The 16,674-nt window shown below is 55.4% G+C and overlaps 1 protein-coding gene across 1 annotated transcript; it reads left to right on the top strand.

Moving 5' to 3' along the window:
- Positions 1–325: 325 nt before the first annotated feature.
- Positions 326–14,477, top strand: C4a (complement C4A (Rodgers blood group)). Its single transcript, XM_048348035.1, has 41 exons — positions 326–473; positions 613–811; positions 961–1,162; positions 1,319–1,389; positions 1,476–1,564; positions 1,778–1,860; positions 2,395–2,491; positions 2,628–2,733; positions 2,825–2,957; positions 3,695–3,810; positions 3,911–4,087; positions 4,234–4,419; positions 4,548–4,733; positions 4,907–5,065; positions 5,312–5,438; positions 5,588–5,662; positions 5,932–6,129; positions 6,220–6,331; positions 6,443–6,513; positions 6,748–6,887; positions 6,996–7,205; positions 7,425–7,476; positions 7,583–7,672; positions 8,020–8,229; positions 8,401–8,476; positions 8,603–8,759; positions 8,853–8,969; positions 9,080–9,251; positions 9,535–9,767; positions 9,846–10,013; positions 10,318–10,377; positions 11,503–11,596; positions 11,673–11,859; positions 11,978–12,068; positions 12,182–12,256; positions 12,961–13,063; positions 13,215–13,304; positions 13,389–13,487; positions 13,660–13,743; positions 14,002–14,134; positions 14,220–14,477. The coding sequence occupies exons 1-41, from the start codon at positions 409–411 to the stop codon at positions 14,359–14,361; spliced, it is 5,235 nt and encodes a 1,744-aa protein (XP_048203992.1). The 5' UTR covers positions 326–408; the 3' UTR covers positions 14,362–14,477.
- Positions 14,478–16,674: the final 2,197 nt, after the last annotated feature.

The following is a 16,674-nucleotide window of genomic DNA, read 5'->3' as shown; positions in this document are numbered from 1 at the left end:
CGAAGCCTGTCCTTGGCTTGCTAGGACCTTTACCTGCCCTGTAGATCTAGGCCACTGTGGACTCTTGTAGGCTCTCATAAAGGCAAGCCCATCTGCATGCGTAACCTGCGCAGAGATGTACTCAGTTAAGGGAAGGAGCCCAGCACTGGAACAAGGGAGTTAACGAGGAAGGACGAGATCTGTGTCTGAGCCAAGATTTCTTCAGACTCCCTCAGAGACCCTGGTGTCCAGGCTGCTCCCCCAACACTGGGCCTGGGGCCAGTTGCATTTCTTCCCTATCACGTGGTTTCCCGGCTTAGCCAGGCTAGGGGAGGGGCAAGGTCCAGAGTCAACTCTGCCCTAAACCCTAAGTTGACCAGAGGGGAGCAGACAGACAGACACATCAGATCCGTCTGGGAGCCTCCAGCCATGAGGCTCCTCTGGGGACTGATCTGGGCATCCAGTTTCTTTGCCTTGTCTCTTCAGGAGCCCAGGTCCTGGGGCAAGAGACTGAAGATACTGAAGGCTTGGATGGGGGCAGGACTGGGGATGGGGTTTGACTTGAAAGTGAGGGGATGCCAGGGCAGACGGGTCTGGCAGAGTCTGACTGCTGTCCTTCACCACACTATCTAGGTTGCTCCTGTTCTCTCCTTCTGTGGTAAAGCTGGGGACCCCTCTGTCTGTGGGACTACAGCTCCTCGAAGCACCCCGAGGACAAGAAGTGAAAGGACATGTCTTCCTGAGAAATCCAAATAATAATAATGTCCCCTGCTCCCCAAAGAAGGAGTTCACCCTCAGCTCAGAAAAAGACTTGGTACTCCTCAGCCTTCAGGTAATGCTCTCCTACCCTCCTGCTGCTTCTCCTCAAGGAGGGACTCTGTCTTCCTCACCGGCCACCGTCTTCTTTTCCCGTTTTGAGATTCTCTTTGGTCTTTGTTTCCTTCTGCTGTCTGACCTTCTCTCTCTCTCCCTTTCCTACAGGTCCCCATCAGAGATGTAGTGGACTGTGGCCTTTTCCAACTGCGTGGAAACCCTGTAGTCCAGCTAATGGCCCAGACTCCATGGCTGAAGAACTCTCTCTCCAGAAAGACAGATGTTCAAGGGGTCCACTTGCTCTTCTCATCTCGTCGGGGACACCTCTTTCTGCAGACTGACCAGCCCATTTATAACCCTGGCCAGCGAGGTGCGCCTCAGCCCGAAGGCCTCTTCTTTACCTCCCTTCCAGCCTACTCAAGACTTGCTCAGCAAATATTTAGCCTTGCGTCACTCCTTGGAATTAAGCTCACCCTCGCTTTGTACATATAGACTCCTGCTCACCCTCTCTTGTCTCCACTTCCAGTTAGGTACCGGGTCTTTGCACTCGATCAAAAGATGCGTCCATCCATTGACGTCCTCACAGTCACGGTGGAGGTGAGTCCCTGACCTCTGGCCTTCTTGACCATACTTGTTGTGTGTGATCTCTCTTCCACTTGAGACCATTTCGGCTGCCCTTGCAGAACTCTCATGGCCTCATTGTACGGAAGAAGGAGATGTATGTTCCCACATCCATCTTGCAAGATGATTTTGTGATTCCAGACATCTCAGAGTGAGCTCCCCTGAATGGAGGGTATTTCCACCCCCCTCCCCCAATCTCGATCACTCCAATTCTTTGCCTCAGGGCTCTCTACCTCCAACACACAGTTACCTCCCAGATGCCCTGAGCATGGCCCTCCTCCACCTCTGGTTTGCTTTCTCAGCCTCTTCCTAGGGTTCCAGGGTACTGGCAGGTAGTCTGAATCTCTTCTTTATCTGTTTTCAGACCAGGGACTTGGAAAATCTCAGCCCGATTTTCAGATAGCATGGATTCCAACAGCAGCACTCAGTTTGATGTGAAGAAATATGGTGAGCCCTGCTCTTTTGGTGGAGGAGATGAGAGGTGGAAGGGGCAGGGAAGCCCTGATTTGAAGGAAGGGAGGTTGTTTTTTGTTGTTGCTGTTTTGTTTTGCCAGTTGTGGGGCTTGAACTCAGGGCCTGGGTACTGTCCCTGAGCTCTTTTTGCTCAAGTCTAATGCTCTACCACTTGGAGCCTCACTGCTCCACTTCAGGCTGTTCTTTTGTGTGTGTGTGTGGGGGGGGGACTTGAACTCTGGGCCTGGGCCTGAGCCTGGCCTGGGCACTGTCCCTGAGCTCTTCAGCTCAAGGCTAGAGCTCTGCCACTTGAACCACAGCGCCACTTCTGGTTTTCTGGTGGTTAATTGGAGATAAGAGTCTTATGGACTTTTCCTGCCTGGACTGGCTTTGAACCACGGTGCTCAGATCTCAGCCTCCTGAGTAGCTAGGAGTACAGGTGTGGGTCAGTGGTGCCCCACTGGAAGGGAGTCTTTGAAGGGTCTTTTCACTAGGATCTGACTTCCTTGCCTCTTTATCCTGGGCCAGTTCTTCCCAACTTTGAAGTGAAGATCATCCCTGGGAAGCCCTACATCCTGACAACACCTGACGACCTTGGGGAAATCCAGCTGGACATCCAGGCCAGGTAGCATCCACTCCCCCGTTAGGTTCTGCTCCTGCCCCCCCCCCACCACCTTGTGAGTGAATCCAGTTCTCCTCTCTTTTGGATCATTATGTCCCCTAGCCTTTGGCCCACCTTCCCCATCTCCCTGTGGCAACAGGTACATGTATGGGAAGCCCGTGCAGGGGGTGGCCTATGTGCGCTTTGCACTCCTGGATGAAGATGGCAAAAAGTCTTTCCTGCGGGGGCTGGAGGCCCAAAACAAGGTAGGATGAAGACGGGGAGGGGGGGTATATTGGAGAGGAGAAGCAGAGACCTTCAGTCTCACCCTACTTGCTGTTTTCTCCTGTGTCTCAGTTGGTGGAAGGCCAGAACCACATTTCCCTCTCAAAGGAAGAGATCCAGGGTGCTTTGCAGAAGCTCAGTGTTAGCATCCCTGACCTTGTAGGGCTGCGCCTCTATGTTGCAGCGGCCATCATTGAGTCTCCAGGTAGGTGACTTCATTATAACTCCAGCCCCTTACCTCTGTTACCTCTGAGCTGACTGTACTAGTCAGCTTTCCATTATGGTAACAACTACGTGAGATAATCAACTTATAAAGAAAAAAGGGTTTGTTTCAACTCATGGATTTGGAGGTTCCAGGTATGATCTGTTTGTTGGCCCTCTGGGGAGGTAGCTCATCATCATGGCAGGGTGTATGTGATAGAACCAAACTGCGCACTTCATGCCGGGAGATGGAAGGGGAAGGAACTGGAGCCTCACTATCCCCTTTGAGGCAACCCCTTAATGACTTAAAGACTTTCCACTTAACCCTCTCTTTGAAAGGTTCCATCACCTCCTAATAGTGTGGTGCTGGGATCTGAGCCTGACCTTTGGGGGGACATTTAAGATCCAAATGATAGCACTGGTTCTATTCTTCCTCAGGCCCAAAGTTAGGAAAGCCCCAAGAAATCATTTCTCTTCAACTCCATCGGCCTGGTTCCTCTTTGCCCGTCTCAGTTTTATTTATTTTTGTTCATTCAGTCATTTGTCCATCCACTCACTAATCCGGTAGTTATATGTTACACACATCTGGATCCTTTGTCAAATTTCAACAAATGTGGAAATGAATAGGTTCCCATACTCTGAGGAACTCACTATTAAGGGAAATGTTCCCCCGCCCCCAGCCCCCTGCCTGCATTGCCCTGTTCCTTTCCTCCTGGGAGCTCTCTGTCCTTTGTCTTGCAGGGGGAGAGATGGAGGAGGCAGAGCTCACATCCTGGCGTTTTGTGTCCTCTCCCTTCTCCTTGGATCTTAGCAACACCAAGCAACATCTCGTGCCTGGAGCCCCCTTCCTGCTGCAGGTTTCTCTTGGAGGAGCGGGGTTGGAGGGGAGTGGGTGTGGGTCAGCAGAGCCCACCATCTTGCTGAGCACTCTCTTTTCCTGGTCCTCTATTTACATAGGCCATGGTCCGAGAACTGTCAGGTTCCCCAGCCGCTAATGTTCCGGTCAAAGTTTCTGCCACACTGTCTTCGGGATCTGTTTCTACACTCAAAGACTTTCAACAGAACACAGATGGGACTGGCCAAGTCAGCATTCCCATCACCATCCCCCACACCACCACAGACCTGCAGCTCTTGGTAGAGCTCCTCTTACCTATGAGGGGGGTGGGGGGAAGGGAAGGAAGGCAGGTTGGTTCCTGAGGGGCCATGGCTCACTTTGAGAGGAGGGATGGGGTCTTTTATTCTTTGTCAATGACCCTACCCCAACCTGCTTGTCTCTCCAGGTGTCTGCAGGTGTCCCCCATCCAGCCACAGCCAAGTTCATGGTACAAGCCCCACCTCCAGGAGGCCCTGGCTTTCTGTCTATTGAGCGGTTGGATCTTCACCCCCCTACTGTCGGAGACACTTTGAACCTGAACTTGCGAGCTGTGGGCATCAGTGGGGCCACCTTCTCTCACTACTACTACATGGTATGCGTAGTTGGGGAGAGGAGTCATGCCAGGGAAGTGGAGCCCTTTGGACCATCTAGGCGTCGTTTTAGGACTGGGAGTATGCGAGGAAGAGGAAGCTACTTTTGCTCCTCCTTTTCTTGGTCCAGATCCTGTCCCGGGGTGAGATTGTGTCTATCAGACGAGAGCCCAGGAGGACCTTGACCTCTGTCTCCATCTTTGTGGACCATCACCTGGCACCTTCCTTCTTCTTTGTGGCCTTCTACTATCACGGAGGACACCCAGTGGCGAACTCCCTACGAGTGGACGTTCAGGCTGGGGCCTGTGAGGGCAAGGTAACAGGTTGGAAGAGAAGAATGCTCGGGGGGTGGGGTCGGGAGGGGGCGTGTACTAAGAAAGGGGAGCCAAGCAATTGCCCACAGACCATGAGGATACACTTGAGGATGCACAGGGCTGGAAGAAGCTGCCTGCCCCCACTCGCACTGACCCTACCTCCCATCTGCTCCAGCTGGAGCTGAACCTGGATGGCTCTAAGGAGTATCGCAACGGGGACAGTGCCAAACTCCACATACGGACGGATTCCTCGGCACTGGTGGCACTGGGAGCCGTGGATACGGCCCTGTATGCTGTGGGTGGCAAGTCCCATAAACCCCTCGACATGGGCAAGGTTTGTCAAAGCCTTCTCCCCTGTCTTCCTGCTTCTCTGCTCCATTCCCCTGGTTTAAGCTCTGAGCTCAGTTCTTAGATCTCACATGGGCCCCTCGTCTGTCCTTATCCTCTCAGCCTTGGGCCTCGATTTCCCTCTTTCTAACTCTGCATTATTTGTTTGTGCTCTGCCCTCTTGTCCTTAGCTAAATGGGTGGTCCTGCCTCTGAGCCACTTGAGTCCCAGCATCCCTGCCTTTTCTTAACAGGTCTTTGAAGTCATAAACAGCTACAACCTTGGCTGCGGTGCCGGAGGCGGGGACAACGCTCTTCAGGTGTTCCAGGCAGCGGGGCTAGCCTTTTCTGATGGGATCCAACTTACTAAAGCTAAAGAGAGTAAGAACAAAAGCCGAGAAGGAGTGGAGGGCAGGGGAAGATAAGGCGTGGAGGGCAAGGACTGGAGGGGTGGGAAGGCCAGGCGGGGGAAAGGGAGGCAAGAAGGGAGGTCCCCTATTGGCTCCCCTGATAGTCTTGCTCTCTGCCAGGTCTGAGCTGTCCCAAGGAGAAGAAAACCCGGCAAAAGAGAAATGCAAACTTCCAAAAGGCAATTAGTGAGAAGTGTGAGTTGTGGGTACCCAGATAGCCACTTCCCCTGGCCGAGGGTCTGGGGGTCAGGATGGGGATCTGTCTCTCTACTCTTCTGTTCCTCAGCAAGTCAACAGGTGGCGTTCAGGGACAGGGAGCTAAGCTCTGGGGTTGAAGGTGGATGAGCTGGTGGCTCTCTCCATGGGCCTGGCATGATCTTGAGACGCGTCCTGGTGGATCTAGGGGTTATGGTAGGGCTGAGGTTCTGTTTGCTCACACTCACCCCCACTCCCATGCCCTGCAGTGGGCCAGTATTCTTCCCCAGTGGCTAAGCGCTGCTGCCATGATGGACTGACACGGCTGCCTATGCGCCGCTCCTGTGAGGAGCGGGCTGCTCGAGTGCGACAGCAGGCCTGTCGGGAGCCCTTCCTGTCCTGCTGCCAGTTTGCTGAGAGCCTGAGAAAGACGATCCGGAACAAGGGCCAAGGGAGCCTGGCCCGAGGTAAGGAGCCTGGTAGGGCTGGGGGACAGGAAGTGGTACCTAAAAGGCTCACATGGCCCCTCCACAGTCCTGTCCTCCACCTGTCCCCAGTCATGGAGTTCCTGGAGGAGGAGGACCTGATCGATGAAGATGACATTCTTGTGCGCAGCTTCTTTCCAGAGAACTGGCTCTGGAGAGTGGAGGCAGTGGACCTGTCCCAGACGTGAGGCCCTGGGGTGGGGGCCCGGGGGAGGGAGGATGCTGGCCTCGTCTCTGGGCTGTGTCTGGAGGTAGTTGGGATAGAACGGACGCTTTCCCACCTTTCCCACCACAGACTGACCCTGTGGCTCCCTGACTCTCTGACCACATGGGAGATCCATGGTGTGAGCCTATCCAAGAGCAAAGGTGAAGTTGACCTGCCTAGGCCTCAGGCCCCCTTGTCTTCCATTGTCCTGACCCAAGCGGCCTGCTTAGCCTTTTGTTATTAGCATGGGAAGGGGGTCTAGGGCTCCAGCTGTCTATACCAGCACGTACCTAGCCTGGGCCGGAGAACAGGTCACTCCCTGTTCACCTGCTGTAGCCCCAAAGTCTTGCTACCTCTCACCTCTGACCTCTGCCCCCACGTCCTCCACCAATCAGGCCTGTGTGTGGCCAAGCCAGCCCAGCTCCGCGTCTTCCGCGAGTTCCATCTGCACCTCCGCCTGCCGGTCTCTGTGCGCCGCTTTGAGCAGCTTGAGCTTCGACCGGTCCTCTACAACTACCTGGATAAAAACCTGACCGTGAGGCCCCATGGGAGTGTGAACACATGAGGGTGGAGAGTGAGGGACAGGTGGAGTGGGGAGCTGGACGGAGCTGGGAATTCTGGGAATCTGTTTTCCTGTCCTCAGGTGAGCGTCCATGTGTCCCCCGTGGAGGGGCTGTGCCTGGCTGGGGGCGGAGGGCTGGCCCAGCAGGTGCTGGTGCCTGCCGGTTCTGCCCGGCCTGTTGCTTTCTCTGTGGTGCCCACGGCAGGGGCTGATATATCCCTGAAGGTGGTGGCTCGCGGGCCCCTTGAATTCCCTATGGGGGATGCAGTGTCAAAGGTTCTGCGGATTGAGGTGAGTGGAATAGCCCAGATTCAGTTCCTTGGGCTCTTAGCCTGTCCCCTGTCCTCAGCACTCCGTTGGCCAAGCCAGGGTTCTAGTACCCAAACCCAACATTTTGTTCCCCTCACATCATCTACAGTTATGCCCCGACTCTGTCTCAGGGTCCTTGGCCCTGTCAGGACAGCTTGTAGTTCTATCTGAGTCCTCACAGCTCTGCTTTTCCTGAGACAGAAGGAAGGGTCTAAACACATAGAGGAGATCACCTATGAACTCAACCCCCTGGGTGAGTGGCCCCTCTCTCCCACCTGTCAGCTTCCTCCTGCATTGGGCCTGTAGGGTGCAGAGAATTGGATGGCAGGACAGACTGCCACCCTCTCCCATTTCCCCAGACCACCGAGGCCGAAGCTTGGAAATTCCTGGAAATTCTGATCCTAATGTTGTCCCGGATGGAGATTTCAGCAGCTTTGTCAGGGTTACAGGTGAGACTGTCACCCAGCCCCTTCCCAGTGGGTGCCTTGGAGCCCTCAGGCCTTGAGAGCTCAGATCCAGTCTTGTCCTCAACTTTTTCTTTCTTTCTTTCTTCTTCTTCTTCTTCTTTTTTTTTTTTTTGGCCAGTCCTGGGCCTTGGACTCAGGGCCTGAGCACTGTCCCTGGCTCCTTTTTGCTCAAGACTAGCACTCTACCTCTTGAGCCACAGCACCACTTCCGGCTTTTTCTGTTTATGTGGTGCTGAGGAATCGAACCCAGGGCTTCATTCATGCTAGGCAAGCACTCTACCACTAAGCCACATTCCCAACCCTCAACTTTCTTTTTCTTTCCTCCATAGCCTCAGATCCATTGGAGACTTTGGGCTCCGAGGGGGCCTTGTCCCCAGGAGGCCTGGCTTCCCTACTGAGGCTTCCCCAGGGCTGTGCAGAACAAACCATGATCTTATTGGCCCCAACTTTGACTGCCTCCCGCTACCTGGACAAGACAGAGCAGTGGAGCAAACTGAAACCTGAGACCAAGGACCATGCTGTGGATCTTATTCAGAAAGGTTCTGGGTGCAGGGGCAGGCAGGAGCGGGGGTGGGGGTTGGGGGGACCACTCATGGAAGAGGGGAGCTCTGGAGGCTAAAGAGGGGAAGCAGGGAGGTGGAGAGCCATGGCCCTGGGCACAGACTGTGGAGGAGTGAGTTTCAGCTGAGGAACCACTTTCCTTCTCCAAGGCTACATGCGGATCCAGCAGTTTCGGAAGAAAGATGGTTCCTATGGGGCCTGGTTGCACCGGGACAGCAGCACCTGGTGAGGCTGGGGTGTGGCTCCAGGTCTCAGAGGGCCGGGGCGATGGGAGGGTGACCAGCAGGGAGTCTGAAGGGGTGAGGCTGGGCCTCCCACGGCCCATTTCTGACCTCTGTCTCTTCCCTCCAGGCTTACAGCCTTCGTGCTGAAGGTTCTGAGCTTGGCCCAGGAACCAGTGGGCGGCTCACTTGAGAAGCTTCAGGAGACAGCTCAGTGGCTGCTGTCCCAGCAGCAGACAGACGGCTCCTTCCATGACCCCTGTCCAGTCATCCACAGGGGCATGCAGGTGCGGAAATACCCGAGGCCAGGCAACGAGCCAGTGGCCCGACTCTGTCTACCCCTTCCCCTCCTAACAGACATCTTCCTTGTCCCCTCCTAGGGGGGCTTGGTAGGAAATGACGAGACCACAGCACTCACTGCCTTTGTGGTCATTGCCCTTCACCATGGGCTGGCGGTCTTCCAAGATGAGGATGCAAAGCAGCTGAAGCAGAGTGTGGTGAGAATGCCCGAGTATCTGCCCTTCCCTGGCCCCCAGATGTCCCTCTTTCTCCTAAGAACCTGGCTAGCCAATGAACTCCCTCTTCCCTGTTTGCTTCCCCCCTCTAGGAAGCCTCCATCGCAAAGGCAAACTCCTTCTTAGGGGAAAAGGCAAGTGCCGGGCTCCTGGGTGCCCACGCAGCCGCCATCACGGCCTACGCCCTGACGCTGACCGCAGCCTCCCGGGACCTGCAGAACGTTGCCCATAACAACCTCATGGCCATGGCCCAAGAGACTGGTGGTGAGGATCACAAGGTCCTGGCAGTGTGTGGGGAGCTTGGAGGGAGGAGAGTGGGGAAGATCACGAGGTAGAACTCGGAAGTGGAGGTAGAGCACCGGCCTTGAGCAAAAAAGCCCAAGCAAGAGGCAAGAGTGCAAGGCACTGAGTTCAAGTCTTAGGACAAGCACAAAGGAGAAGGAAGAGAAGAAGAATCAGGAAAGCTCAGCACTTGTGCCAAAGGGGCGAGGAGGCTACGATCTTCTTCCCAAGATCACCTGTAGGTTTCCTTTACCCTCCCTTCCAGATAACCTGTACTGGGGCTCCGTCATTGGTTCTCAGAACAATGCTGTGCCACCCACCTTAGCTCCTCGTAATCCGTCAGAGCCTGTGCCCCAGGCCCCGGCCCTATGGATCGAAACCACGGCCTACGGCCTACTGCACCTGCTGCTTCGGGAGGGCAAGGCAGAGCTGGCTGATCACGCTGCCAACTGGCTCAACCACCAGGGCAGCTTCCAAGGGGGATTCCGGAGCACCCAGGTAGGGGCCGCCATGCGGGAGGGAGAGGGTCGGGGCATCTCGAGGCCATGTGCCTGAGTCCCGATTGAACTTCCTCAGGACACAGTGGTTGCCCTGGATGCCCTGTCTGCGTACTGGGTCGCTTCCCACACCACTGAGGAGAAGGGGCTTAACGTGACTCTCAGCTCTACCGGCCGCAATGGGTTCAAGTCTCATGTGCTGCAGCTGAACAACCAACAAATTAAGGGGCTAGAGGAGGAGCTACAGGTGACCCAGGCCCTCCCTGGGGTTCCCATGAGCTTCTGCCTTAGGTCCGCCCAGAAGTCATTCTTACCCTCTTGCCTCAGATTCCCGAGACACTGACTTCTGTCACTTGTAGAATAATATATCTGCCGAGTCTGTCCCTCAGGGGTTATGAAGCAGGAGAGAGAAAATGCATGCAAAGGTGTAAACTTGTGGACAAAAAAAGTGGGGAGAGAGGGTTATATTGAGGGGGGAGGTAAGTTAGAGCAACCAAACCGGTTTTCCTATGCCCTTTTGATGCCTGTTTTCCTTTTCCTTTTTGTGAAAGTTTTCCCTGGGCAGCAAGATTAATGTGAAGGTGGGAGGAAACAGCAAAGGCACCTTGAAGGTGAGACCTGCAGGCAGCACTGGGTGGTGCCTGGGTGAAGGGTGCGTGGAGGGTACAGGAAGGAGAATATGGCGCTGACTGAGTCTCTGTGGGCCCAACTTTTAAGGGGAGGAAGAAGCCACCTCAGGGTTGGTATGGCCTGCTTCCATCTTGGGCCTTTCCCTTCGCTTTGTCTCCCTGTCTCTGGGTGCCTGTTAACTTCTGTTCCTCAGTCCAGGCCTTCCCCTTGATCTATAAGCATTGCAACCCCAATCCCTTCTTCCTTTTGTGTCTCTCATCTGATGGGGGTCCCTCCCGCACAGGTTCTGGCAACTCCAGGGGCCCATCATGGCCTCTCTCCAGTAACTCCCGCTCTGCTCCCCTCCTGCCCAAGGCCCTTGTCACTTGTGTCCTAGAACCTCTGCTGCGACAGTCCTGGCTGTATGTTCCATCTCCCCCTTCTGATCCATTGGCCACGTGGTAGGCATGACGGACCTCCAGAAACACCAGATTAGTTTTTTTAAAAGTCAGACTCAGCTGGGAGCTGGTGGCTCACGCCTGTAATCCTAGCTACTCCGAGGGCTGAGATCTGAGGATCAAGGTTCAAAGCCAGCCCAGGCAGGAAAGGAAAGTCAGAAGTGGAGGTGTGGCTCAAAGTGGGAGAATACCAGTCTTGAACAAAAAAGCCAAGTGAGAGTGCAAGGCCCTAACTAAGTTCAAGGCACACACACACACACACACACACACACACACACACTTGCCTACTCACTTATGGCTCACACAGTTGGGTCCTGCCCACCGCTCTGTCCAGATCTCTCATCTATACAGAGCTCCTTGCCTGATTCCTTTCCAGCGGGACAAGATCATTCTCTACCTTCAGGCCTTGGCCAGAAGCCATTCCTGAGCTTTCCATTCCCGCCTCCTCTGTGCGCCACCTAGGGGCCAGCCTTAGAGGGCGCCCTGCCTGCTCACCTCTGACACGCCTCACCCACTCCCGTAGCCCGTTTGGTGCTGTTTATGTGGTGGGACTGAGGAAGACCAGAGGGACTGGGCTCTTAGATCCCTCGGCCCAGAAACTGCTGCGGCCAGTCCTCATGGTTGTGCTTCACGTGTCCTGTGTCTTCTCCTCATCCCTTGCTGATCCAGATCCTCCGGACCTACAACGTCCTGGACATGAAGAACACAACCTGCCAGGACCTTCAGATGGAGGTGACAGTCACCGGCTACGTGGAGTACACGAGTGAGTATGGGGTTCTGAGGGGTCTGATGTGGGGCCGAGTGGCCTCCTAGCCCCTCCCGATGGTTCCCCTGCACAGGGGAAGCCAATGAGGACTACGAGGACTACGAGTATGAGGAATTTCCAGCGGGGGACGACCCCGCCGCCCTCGTGCAGCCCGTGACGCCCCTGCAGCTGTTTGAGGGGCGGAGGAGCCGCCGCAGGAGGGAGGCACCCAAGGTGGCAGAGGAGCCGGAATCCAAAGTGCAGTACACCGTGTGCATCTGGTGGGCACCGGGCGCCGCATGGCTGCTGGGGCAGCTCCCAGGCCAGGCCGGGGGCAGGATGGGAAGGAACCAGTGTGGGGGCTGGGCAACCTGGACAGCAGGCCCCATCTCCCCACAGGCGGAATGGCAAGGAGCAGCTGTCTGGCATGGCCATTGCAGACATCACTCTCCTGAGTGGATTCCACGCCCTGCGGGCTGACCTGGAGAAGGTCAGACCCTCAGAACAACCCCTGTGGTCCTCGTGGGCCCTGCGTGGTCAGGGTGGACTGCAACCCACGTGAGACCCAAGGCCGATGGCCCGTGACTCTCTTCTTCCCCGCAGCTGACCTCCCTGTCTGACCGTTACGTGAGTCACTTTGAGATGAATGGGCCCCATGTCCTGCTCTACTTCGACTCGGTGAGTGAGGAGGGCGAGGAGGGGAGGGCACCGTGGACCAGGGTTCCTAAGTGTGTAGAGTCGCATTCGGGACTCCCGAGATTTCCCAGGAGACAGCCATGCCCAGGGGCCAGGGCTCTGGAAATCAGGAAGAGAAGGGGCCCACCTGAGATTCAGCAGGGCGAGGAGCTCTCCTTGCGTTATGCAGGCAGCGTGGCAGGGATGAGGGTGAGGCTTGCAGAAGGGCAGTTTGGAGACAGGCTGAAGCCCTTGAAGAGCTTCCCAATTTCTGCAACAATCCTGATGCAAGGTGCTGAAAGTTCAGCTTGGGACTCATCAGCCTGGAATGGTTTGGTGAGAAGCCAGGAGGGGTTGAATCGTCACTCAGGGCACAGACAGAAGAGCCAGGCCTCAGGCCTGTGCCCCTGGGAAAGCAGGACAAGGAGTATACGACATCAGGGCTGGTTCCCAAGCAAAGCCTCCGCCTAGGGGCTCCTTTGAGACTGTGTCCCTCCGCAGAGGGCCTGGGCTGCTGGAGTCTGAGACAAGGACACCATCTTAGGAGTGATGTCATCAGAGACCTTGTTTAGTATGGATGGCAGGAAGGTACTAGAATGTGAAGGACATGGAAGATAAGATTGCTGGCAACCAACCAAACAGACCAAGGAAAGGCAGTCAGTGTGGGCTGTGGAGAGGGTCTCTGACCCCCTTCCCGTCTGTGCCAGGTCCCTACCTCGCGGGAGTGCGTGGGCTTTGGAGCTGTGCAGGAGGTGGCCGTGGGACTGGTTCAGCCCGCAAGTGCCACCCTGTATGACTACTACAGCCCAGGTGAGCCCCAGATATGCCCTGGCATCAGGAATGGGTGCCGTGGAGGGTGGCAGGGAGTCTTGGCCTCTGTGGGACAGGGAGGCAGAAAGGAAGGGTATCGTCCTAACTCCTCTCTCTCTCTCTCTCTCTCTCTCTCTCTGCTTCCCTCTAGAGCACAGATGTTCTGTGTTTTATGGGGCACCAAGTAAGAGCAAACTCCTGTCCACCCTGTGCTCTCCTGACGTCTGCCAGTGTGCCGAGGGTGAGATGCAGGGCCTCGGATAGGGCTGGGAGGCTGGGCTCTGGGGGGGCCTGCCCACGGTCTCACCCAGGCCCCCCACCTCAGGGAAGTGCCCTCGGCAGCGTCGCGCCCTGGAGCGAGGACTGCAGGACCAGGACGGTTACAGGATGAAGTTTGCCTGCTACTATCCCAGAGTGGACTATGGTTAGTCTTTCCCTCGGGCTCGGTCCTGCCCTCCTCCCGGCCCAGCTGGCTTCGTCTCTCCACGTTGTCTGCTCCTCCCACAGGCCTATCCATGATCTCTTTGCTTTGGCCTTGACTTCTAGCCTTCTCCGCTTTGGGGTCACCAACTTCCCTTCCCTGTCCCCCTTCCCAGGCTTCCAGGTTCTGGTGCTTCGAGAAGATGGCAGAGCAGCTTTCCGCCTCTTTGAGGCCAAGATCACTCAAGTCCTGCACTTCAGTAAGAAGGGGACTGGAGAGGTTGTACCACAGGGAGGCACTGAGGTTGCGTGTGAGCCCAGGGCCACTGAGGATTGTGAACACACCCACAAGTCTGAACACAAATCCCCTTGCCCTTCGGAGCCTGGTTGCCCAGAAAGAGAACTCAAGAGCACCTCCCGTCAGGGGCAGGGTGGTTAAAGATGCGAATCTAGGCAGAGCCCCACACCCTGTATCTCTCCCTTCTCTCTGACGACCTGTGTGCACATTCTTCTCTCAGCTAAGGACGCCAAGGCCACTGCTGGTCAGACTCGAAACTTCCTAGTTCGGGCCTCTTGCCGCCTTCGCTTGGAGCCACAGAAGGAGTACTTGATCATGGGACTGGACGGGGCCACCTATGACCTCAAGGGAGAGTGAGTTCCCTGGCCCCTCCTCAGAAGCCAGGGGCCTCCTGCTTTCTGCTCCTGACCCCTGCTAAGCCCCCCTTGTCCTCTGCAGTCCCCAGTACCTGCTGGACTCAAACAGCTGGATCGAGGAGATGCCCTCTGCGCGCCTGTGCCGGACCACCCGCCAGCGGGCAGCCTGCGCCCAGCTCAATGACTTCCTCCAGGAGTACAGCACCCAGGGGTGCCAGGTGTGAGCACTGCTCAGCTCCTGCCCCGGGCCCACCCAAGCCGGGGAGAGGCGGCACTCGGCCGTGCCACTCTTCCTGGCCTCTGAATACAGCATAATAAAGGCCTTTGGCCGCACAGTGTCCGTGTGTGTGTCTCAGACTGCGGCGTGCCCCTGCTGCCGGTCCTCCACCCTGATTCTGGGGAGGAGGGGGGAGAGGCCAGGTTTGTGGCATCTTGGACACTCAGAGCCTGGGAAACCCTCTGGCTGAGCTACTCTCCCTGATGACTGCCTAGACCTAGTCCATCATGGGACCTAGCCTCTGACACCCCAGGACCAGAGGCACCTGGGGGCTCCCCTTCAGTGTGTTGTCTCCAGATCCTCATGACCAGACATCACTAGGCGTCGTGGCTTTTGGCAGGGCTTGGGCACAATGGGCACACGCTGCTCTCCAGCCCCCCTCCCCCATCCCTCTGGCCTTGTGCCGTTGGCAGCTCTGGGGTCTGTAGAGGTCAGTGGAGGCCTGATCCATTGGAAATCTGCTGCTGGTTGTTTTTGCTACCAGTGGCATTATGCAACTTCTCCAGCGTTGTGCAACGTTCAGGTCTGGTGATATCTTCATCCGGGCACTGATGTTAAACAAGCCAAAGGCTGTGACGTGTCTTAATACCTGAGGGGAGGGGTGTTGTTCCAGTGGGACTAACCCTCACTACTCTACCTGCCGAGCTTTCCTCCATTTTGGCTGCACCCCTGGGTCCTTCAGAGGTGACCTGGAAATCCATCCAAGGAAATTGGTGGGAAACTGAAACCGTTTCCCAACCTGCCATTTTGAAAGCCCATGAGGCTCTTTGCTTCCAGTTAACCAGCAAAACAACTACAAGTGGTAGAGCACCAGCCTGGAGCAAAAAAAAACTAAGGGACAACAGCACCCACGCCTTGAGTTGATGTGCCTTTATGGGCACAATAAATAAATAAACGAATTCATGAAACCTTGCCATTCAATCATTCAACAGACGTTATGACACTGCCACTCCGTGCCACGCCCTGTGCTAGCTACTCACTTCAGGGGCTCGCAATTGAGGGGGACTGAAACAAGGAGGGACTGTCCATCCTCCATGAAAAGGGAATGTCTAACTCAGTGAAGGAGAGAGGCTTCTGCAGGAAGTGACATCTAAGCTGTGTTCTAAAGAGAGCAGGAGTAGATGAAGGCATGCTGAAAAACCAAAAGAGAATGTGCAGAAGCCGGGAGTAGGAGGCACTTCCCGTAACTCACTAGGGTGGAATTTGTATTTGAGGGTAGGGAGCAAGCAATGGGGATGGCAATGTCAGCAGAAACCATTCATGAAGGCATTTCTGTAAAGCAAATAGTTTTCCACGTTATCCCTTCAACCTGAGCCCTGCCTCCATGTGACTTTCTCAATCATCACGAGCTTCCTGGGGTTCTTGTGTACACTGGTGCACTGGGTCTCTTTCCCAACGCTGACCACCGTGGCGGTAGCATAAACACGTTTACCAGAACCAGGATTCAGCTGCGGTGCAGCCAGGCTGGGCCTGGAGCTGGGAAATTGATCAGGAAGAGAATCATCTCTATTTCACCCAGCCCCCAGAAATCTTTCCCCTCCAGAGGGAAAAATAAGGAGGGCAGGTAATTTTGTAAAACACTGTAACTTTGTATGAACACAGAGTCTCAATTTAAAAAAAAAAAAGAAAAAAGGGCCAGGCACCAGTGGCTCACGCCTGTCATCCTAGCTATTCAGGAGGCTGAAATCTGAGGACTGCTGTTCAAAGCCAGCCTGGGCAGGAAAGTCCGTGAGACTTTAATCTCCAATTAATCAGAGAAAAAGCTAGAAGTAGCACTGTGGTTCAAGTGCTAGAGTGCTAGCCTTGAGCAAAAAGAACTCAGGGACAACACTCAAGCCCAGAGTTCAAGCCCCAGGACCGGCAAAAAATAAAAAAAAATTAAAAATATTAAGAATTAAAAAAAGGACTCCTACTCTTCTTTTCTCCCTTCCAGGACTGAGCATGAATCCAAACTGAGCCTGGGCCTCTGCCACCATGAGAACCGCACTGTTAGCTCAGCCAGGGCGGGGGGTGGGGGGGACACAGCTGGGGGGTCAGTGGGCCAGTGGCATCGCTCGTGCTCTGCACGGAATTCCAAGGGGAGAGAGAACCCTTGAGTAGCGGGTCTAGCTACATAGCCTGAGACGGCCATTTCCCGGGATAGCCTAAGATTTCACACACCTTTCAGGCAGTGTTGGCCCCTCCTCTGCCTCTTTGTCATGGCTTTCCCCAAGTCCTGCTCCTAGGATCCTCAACCCCAAAAGTGGCCCAGAGAAACCCC

This window comes from Perognathus longimembris, chromosome 6 (genome assembly GCF_023159225.1).
Source record: "Perognathus longimembris pacificus isolate PPM17 chromosome 6, ASM2315922v1, whole genome shotgun sequence".
NCBI classification, from domain to species: Eukaryota; Metazoa; Chordata; class Mammalia; order Rodentia; family Heteromyidae; genus Perognathus; species Perognathus longimembris.
This window is presented reverse-complemented; position numbering and strand designations above follow the sequence as displayed.

Excerpts from the sequence above, each read along its gene's own strand:
- C4a (XM_048348035.1), top strand. The coding sequence starts at position 409 with ATGAGGCTCCTCTGGGGACTGATCTGGGCATCCAGTTTCTTTGCCTTG. Across the intron at positions 4,734-4,906 it reads CTGGGGCCTGTGAGGGCAAG|CTGGAGCTGAACCTGGATGG; the intron begins GTAACAGGTTGG and ends CATCTGCTCCAG. Across the intron at positions 6,130-6,219 it reads CCAAGGGAGCCTGGCCCGAG|TCATGGAGTTCCTGGAGGAG; the intron begins GTAAGGAGCCTG and ends ACCTGTCCCCAG.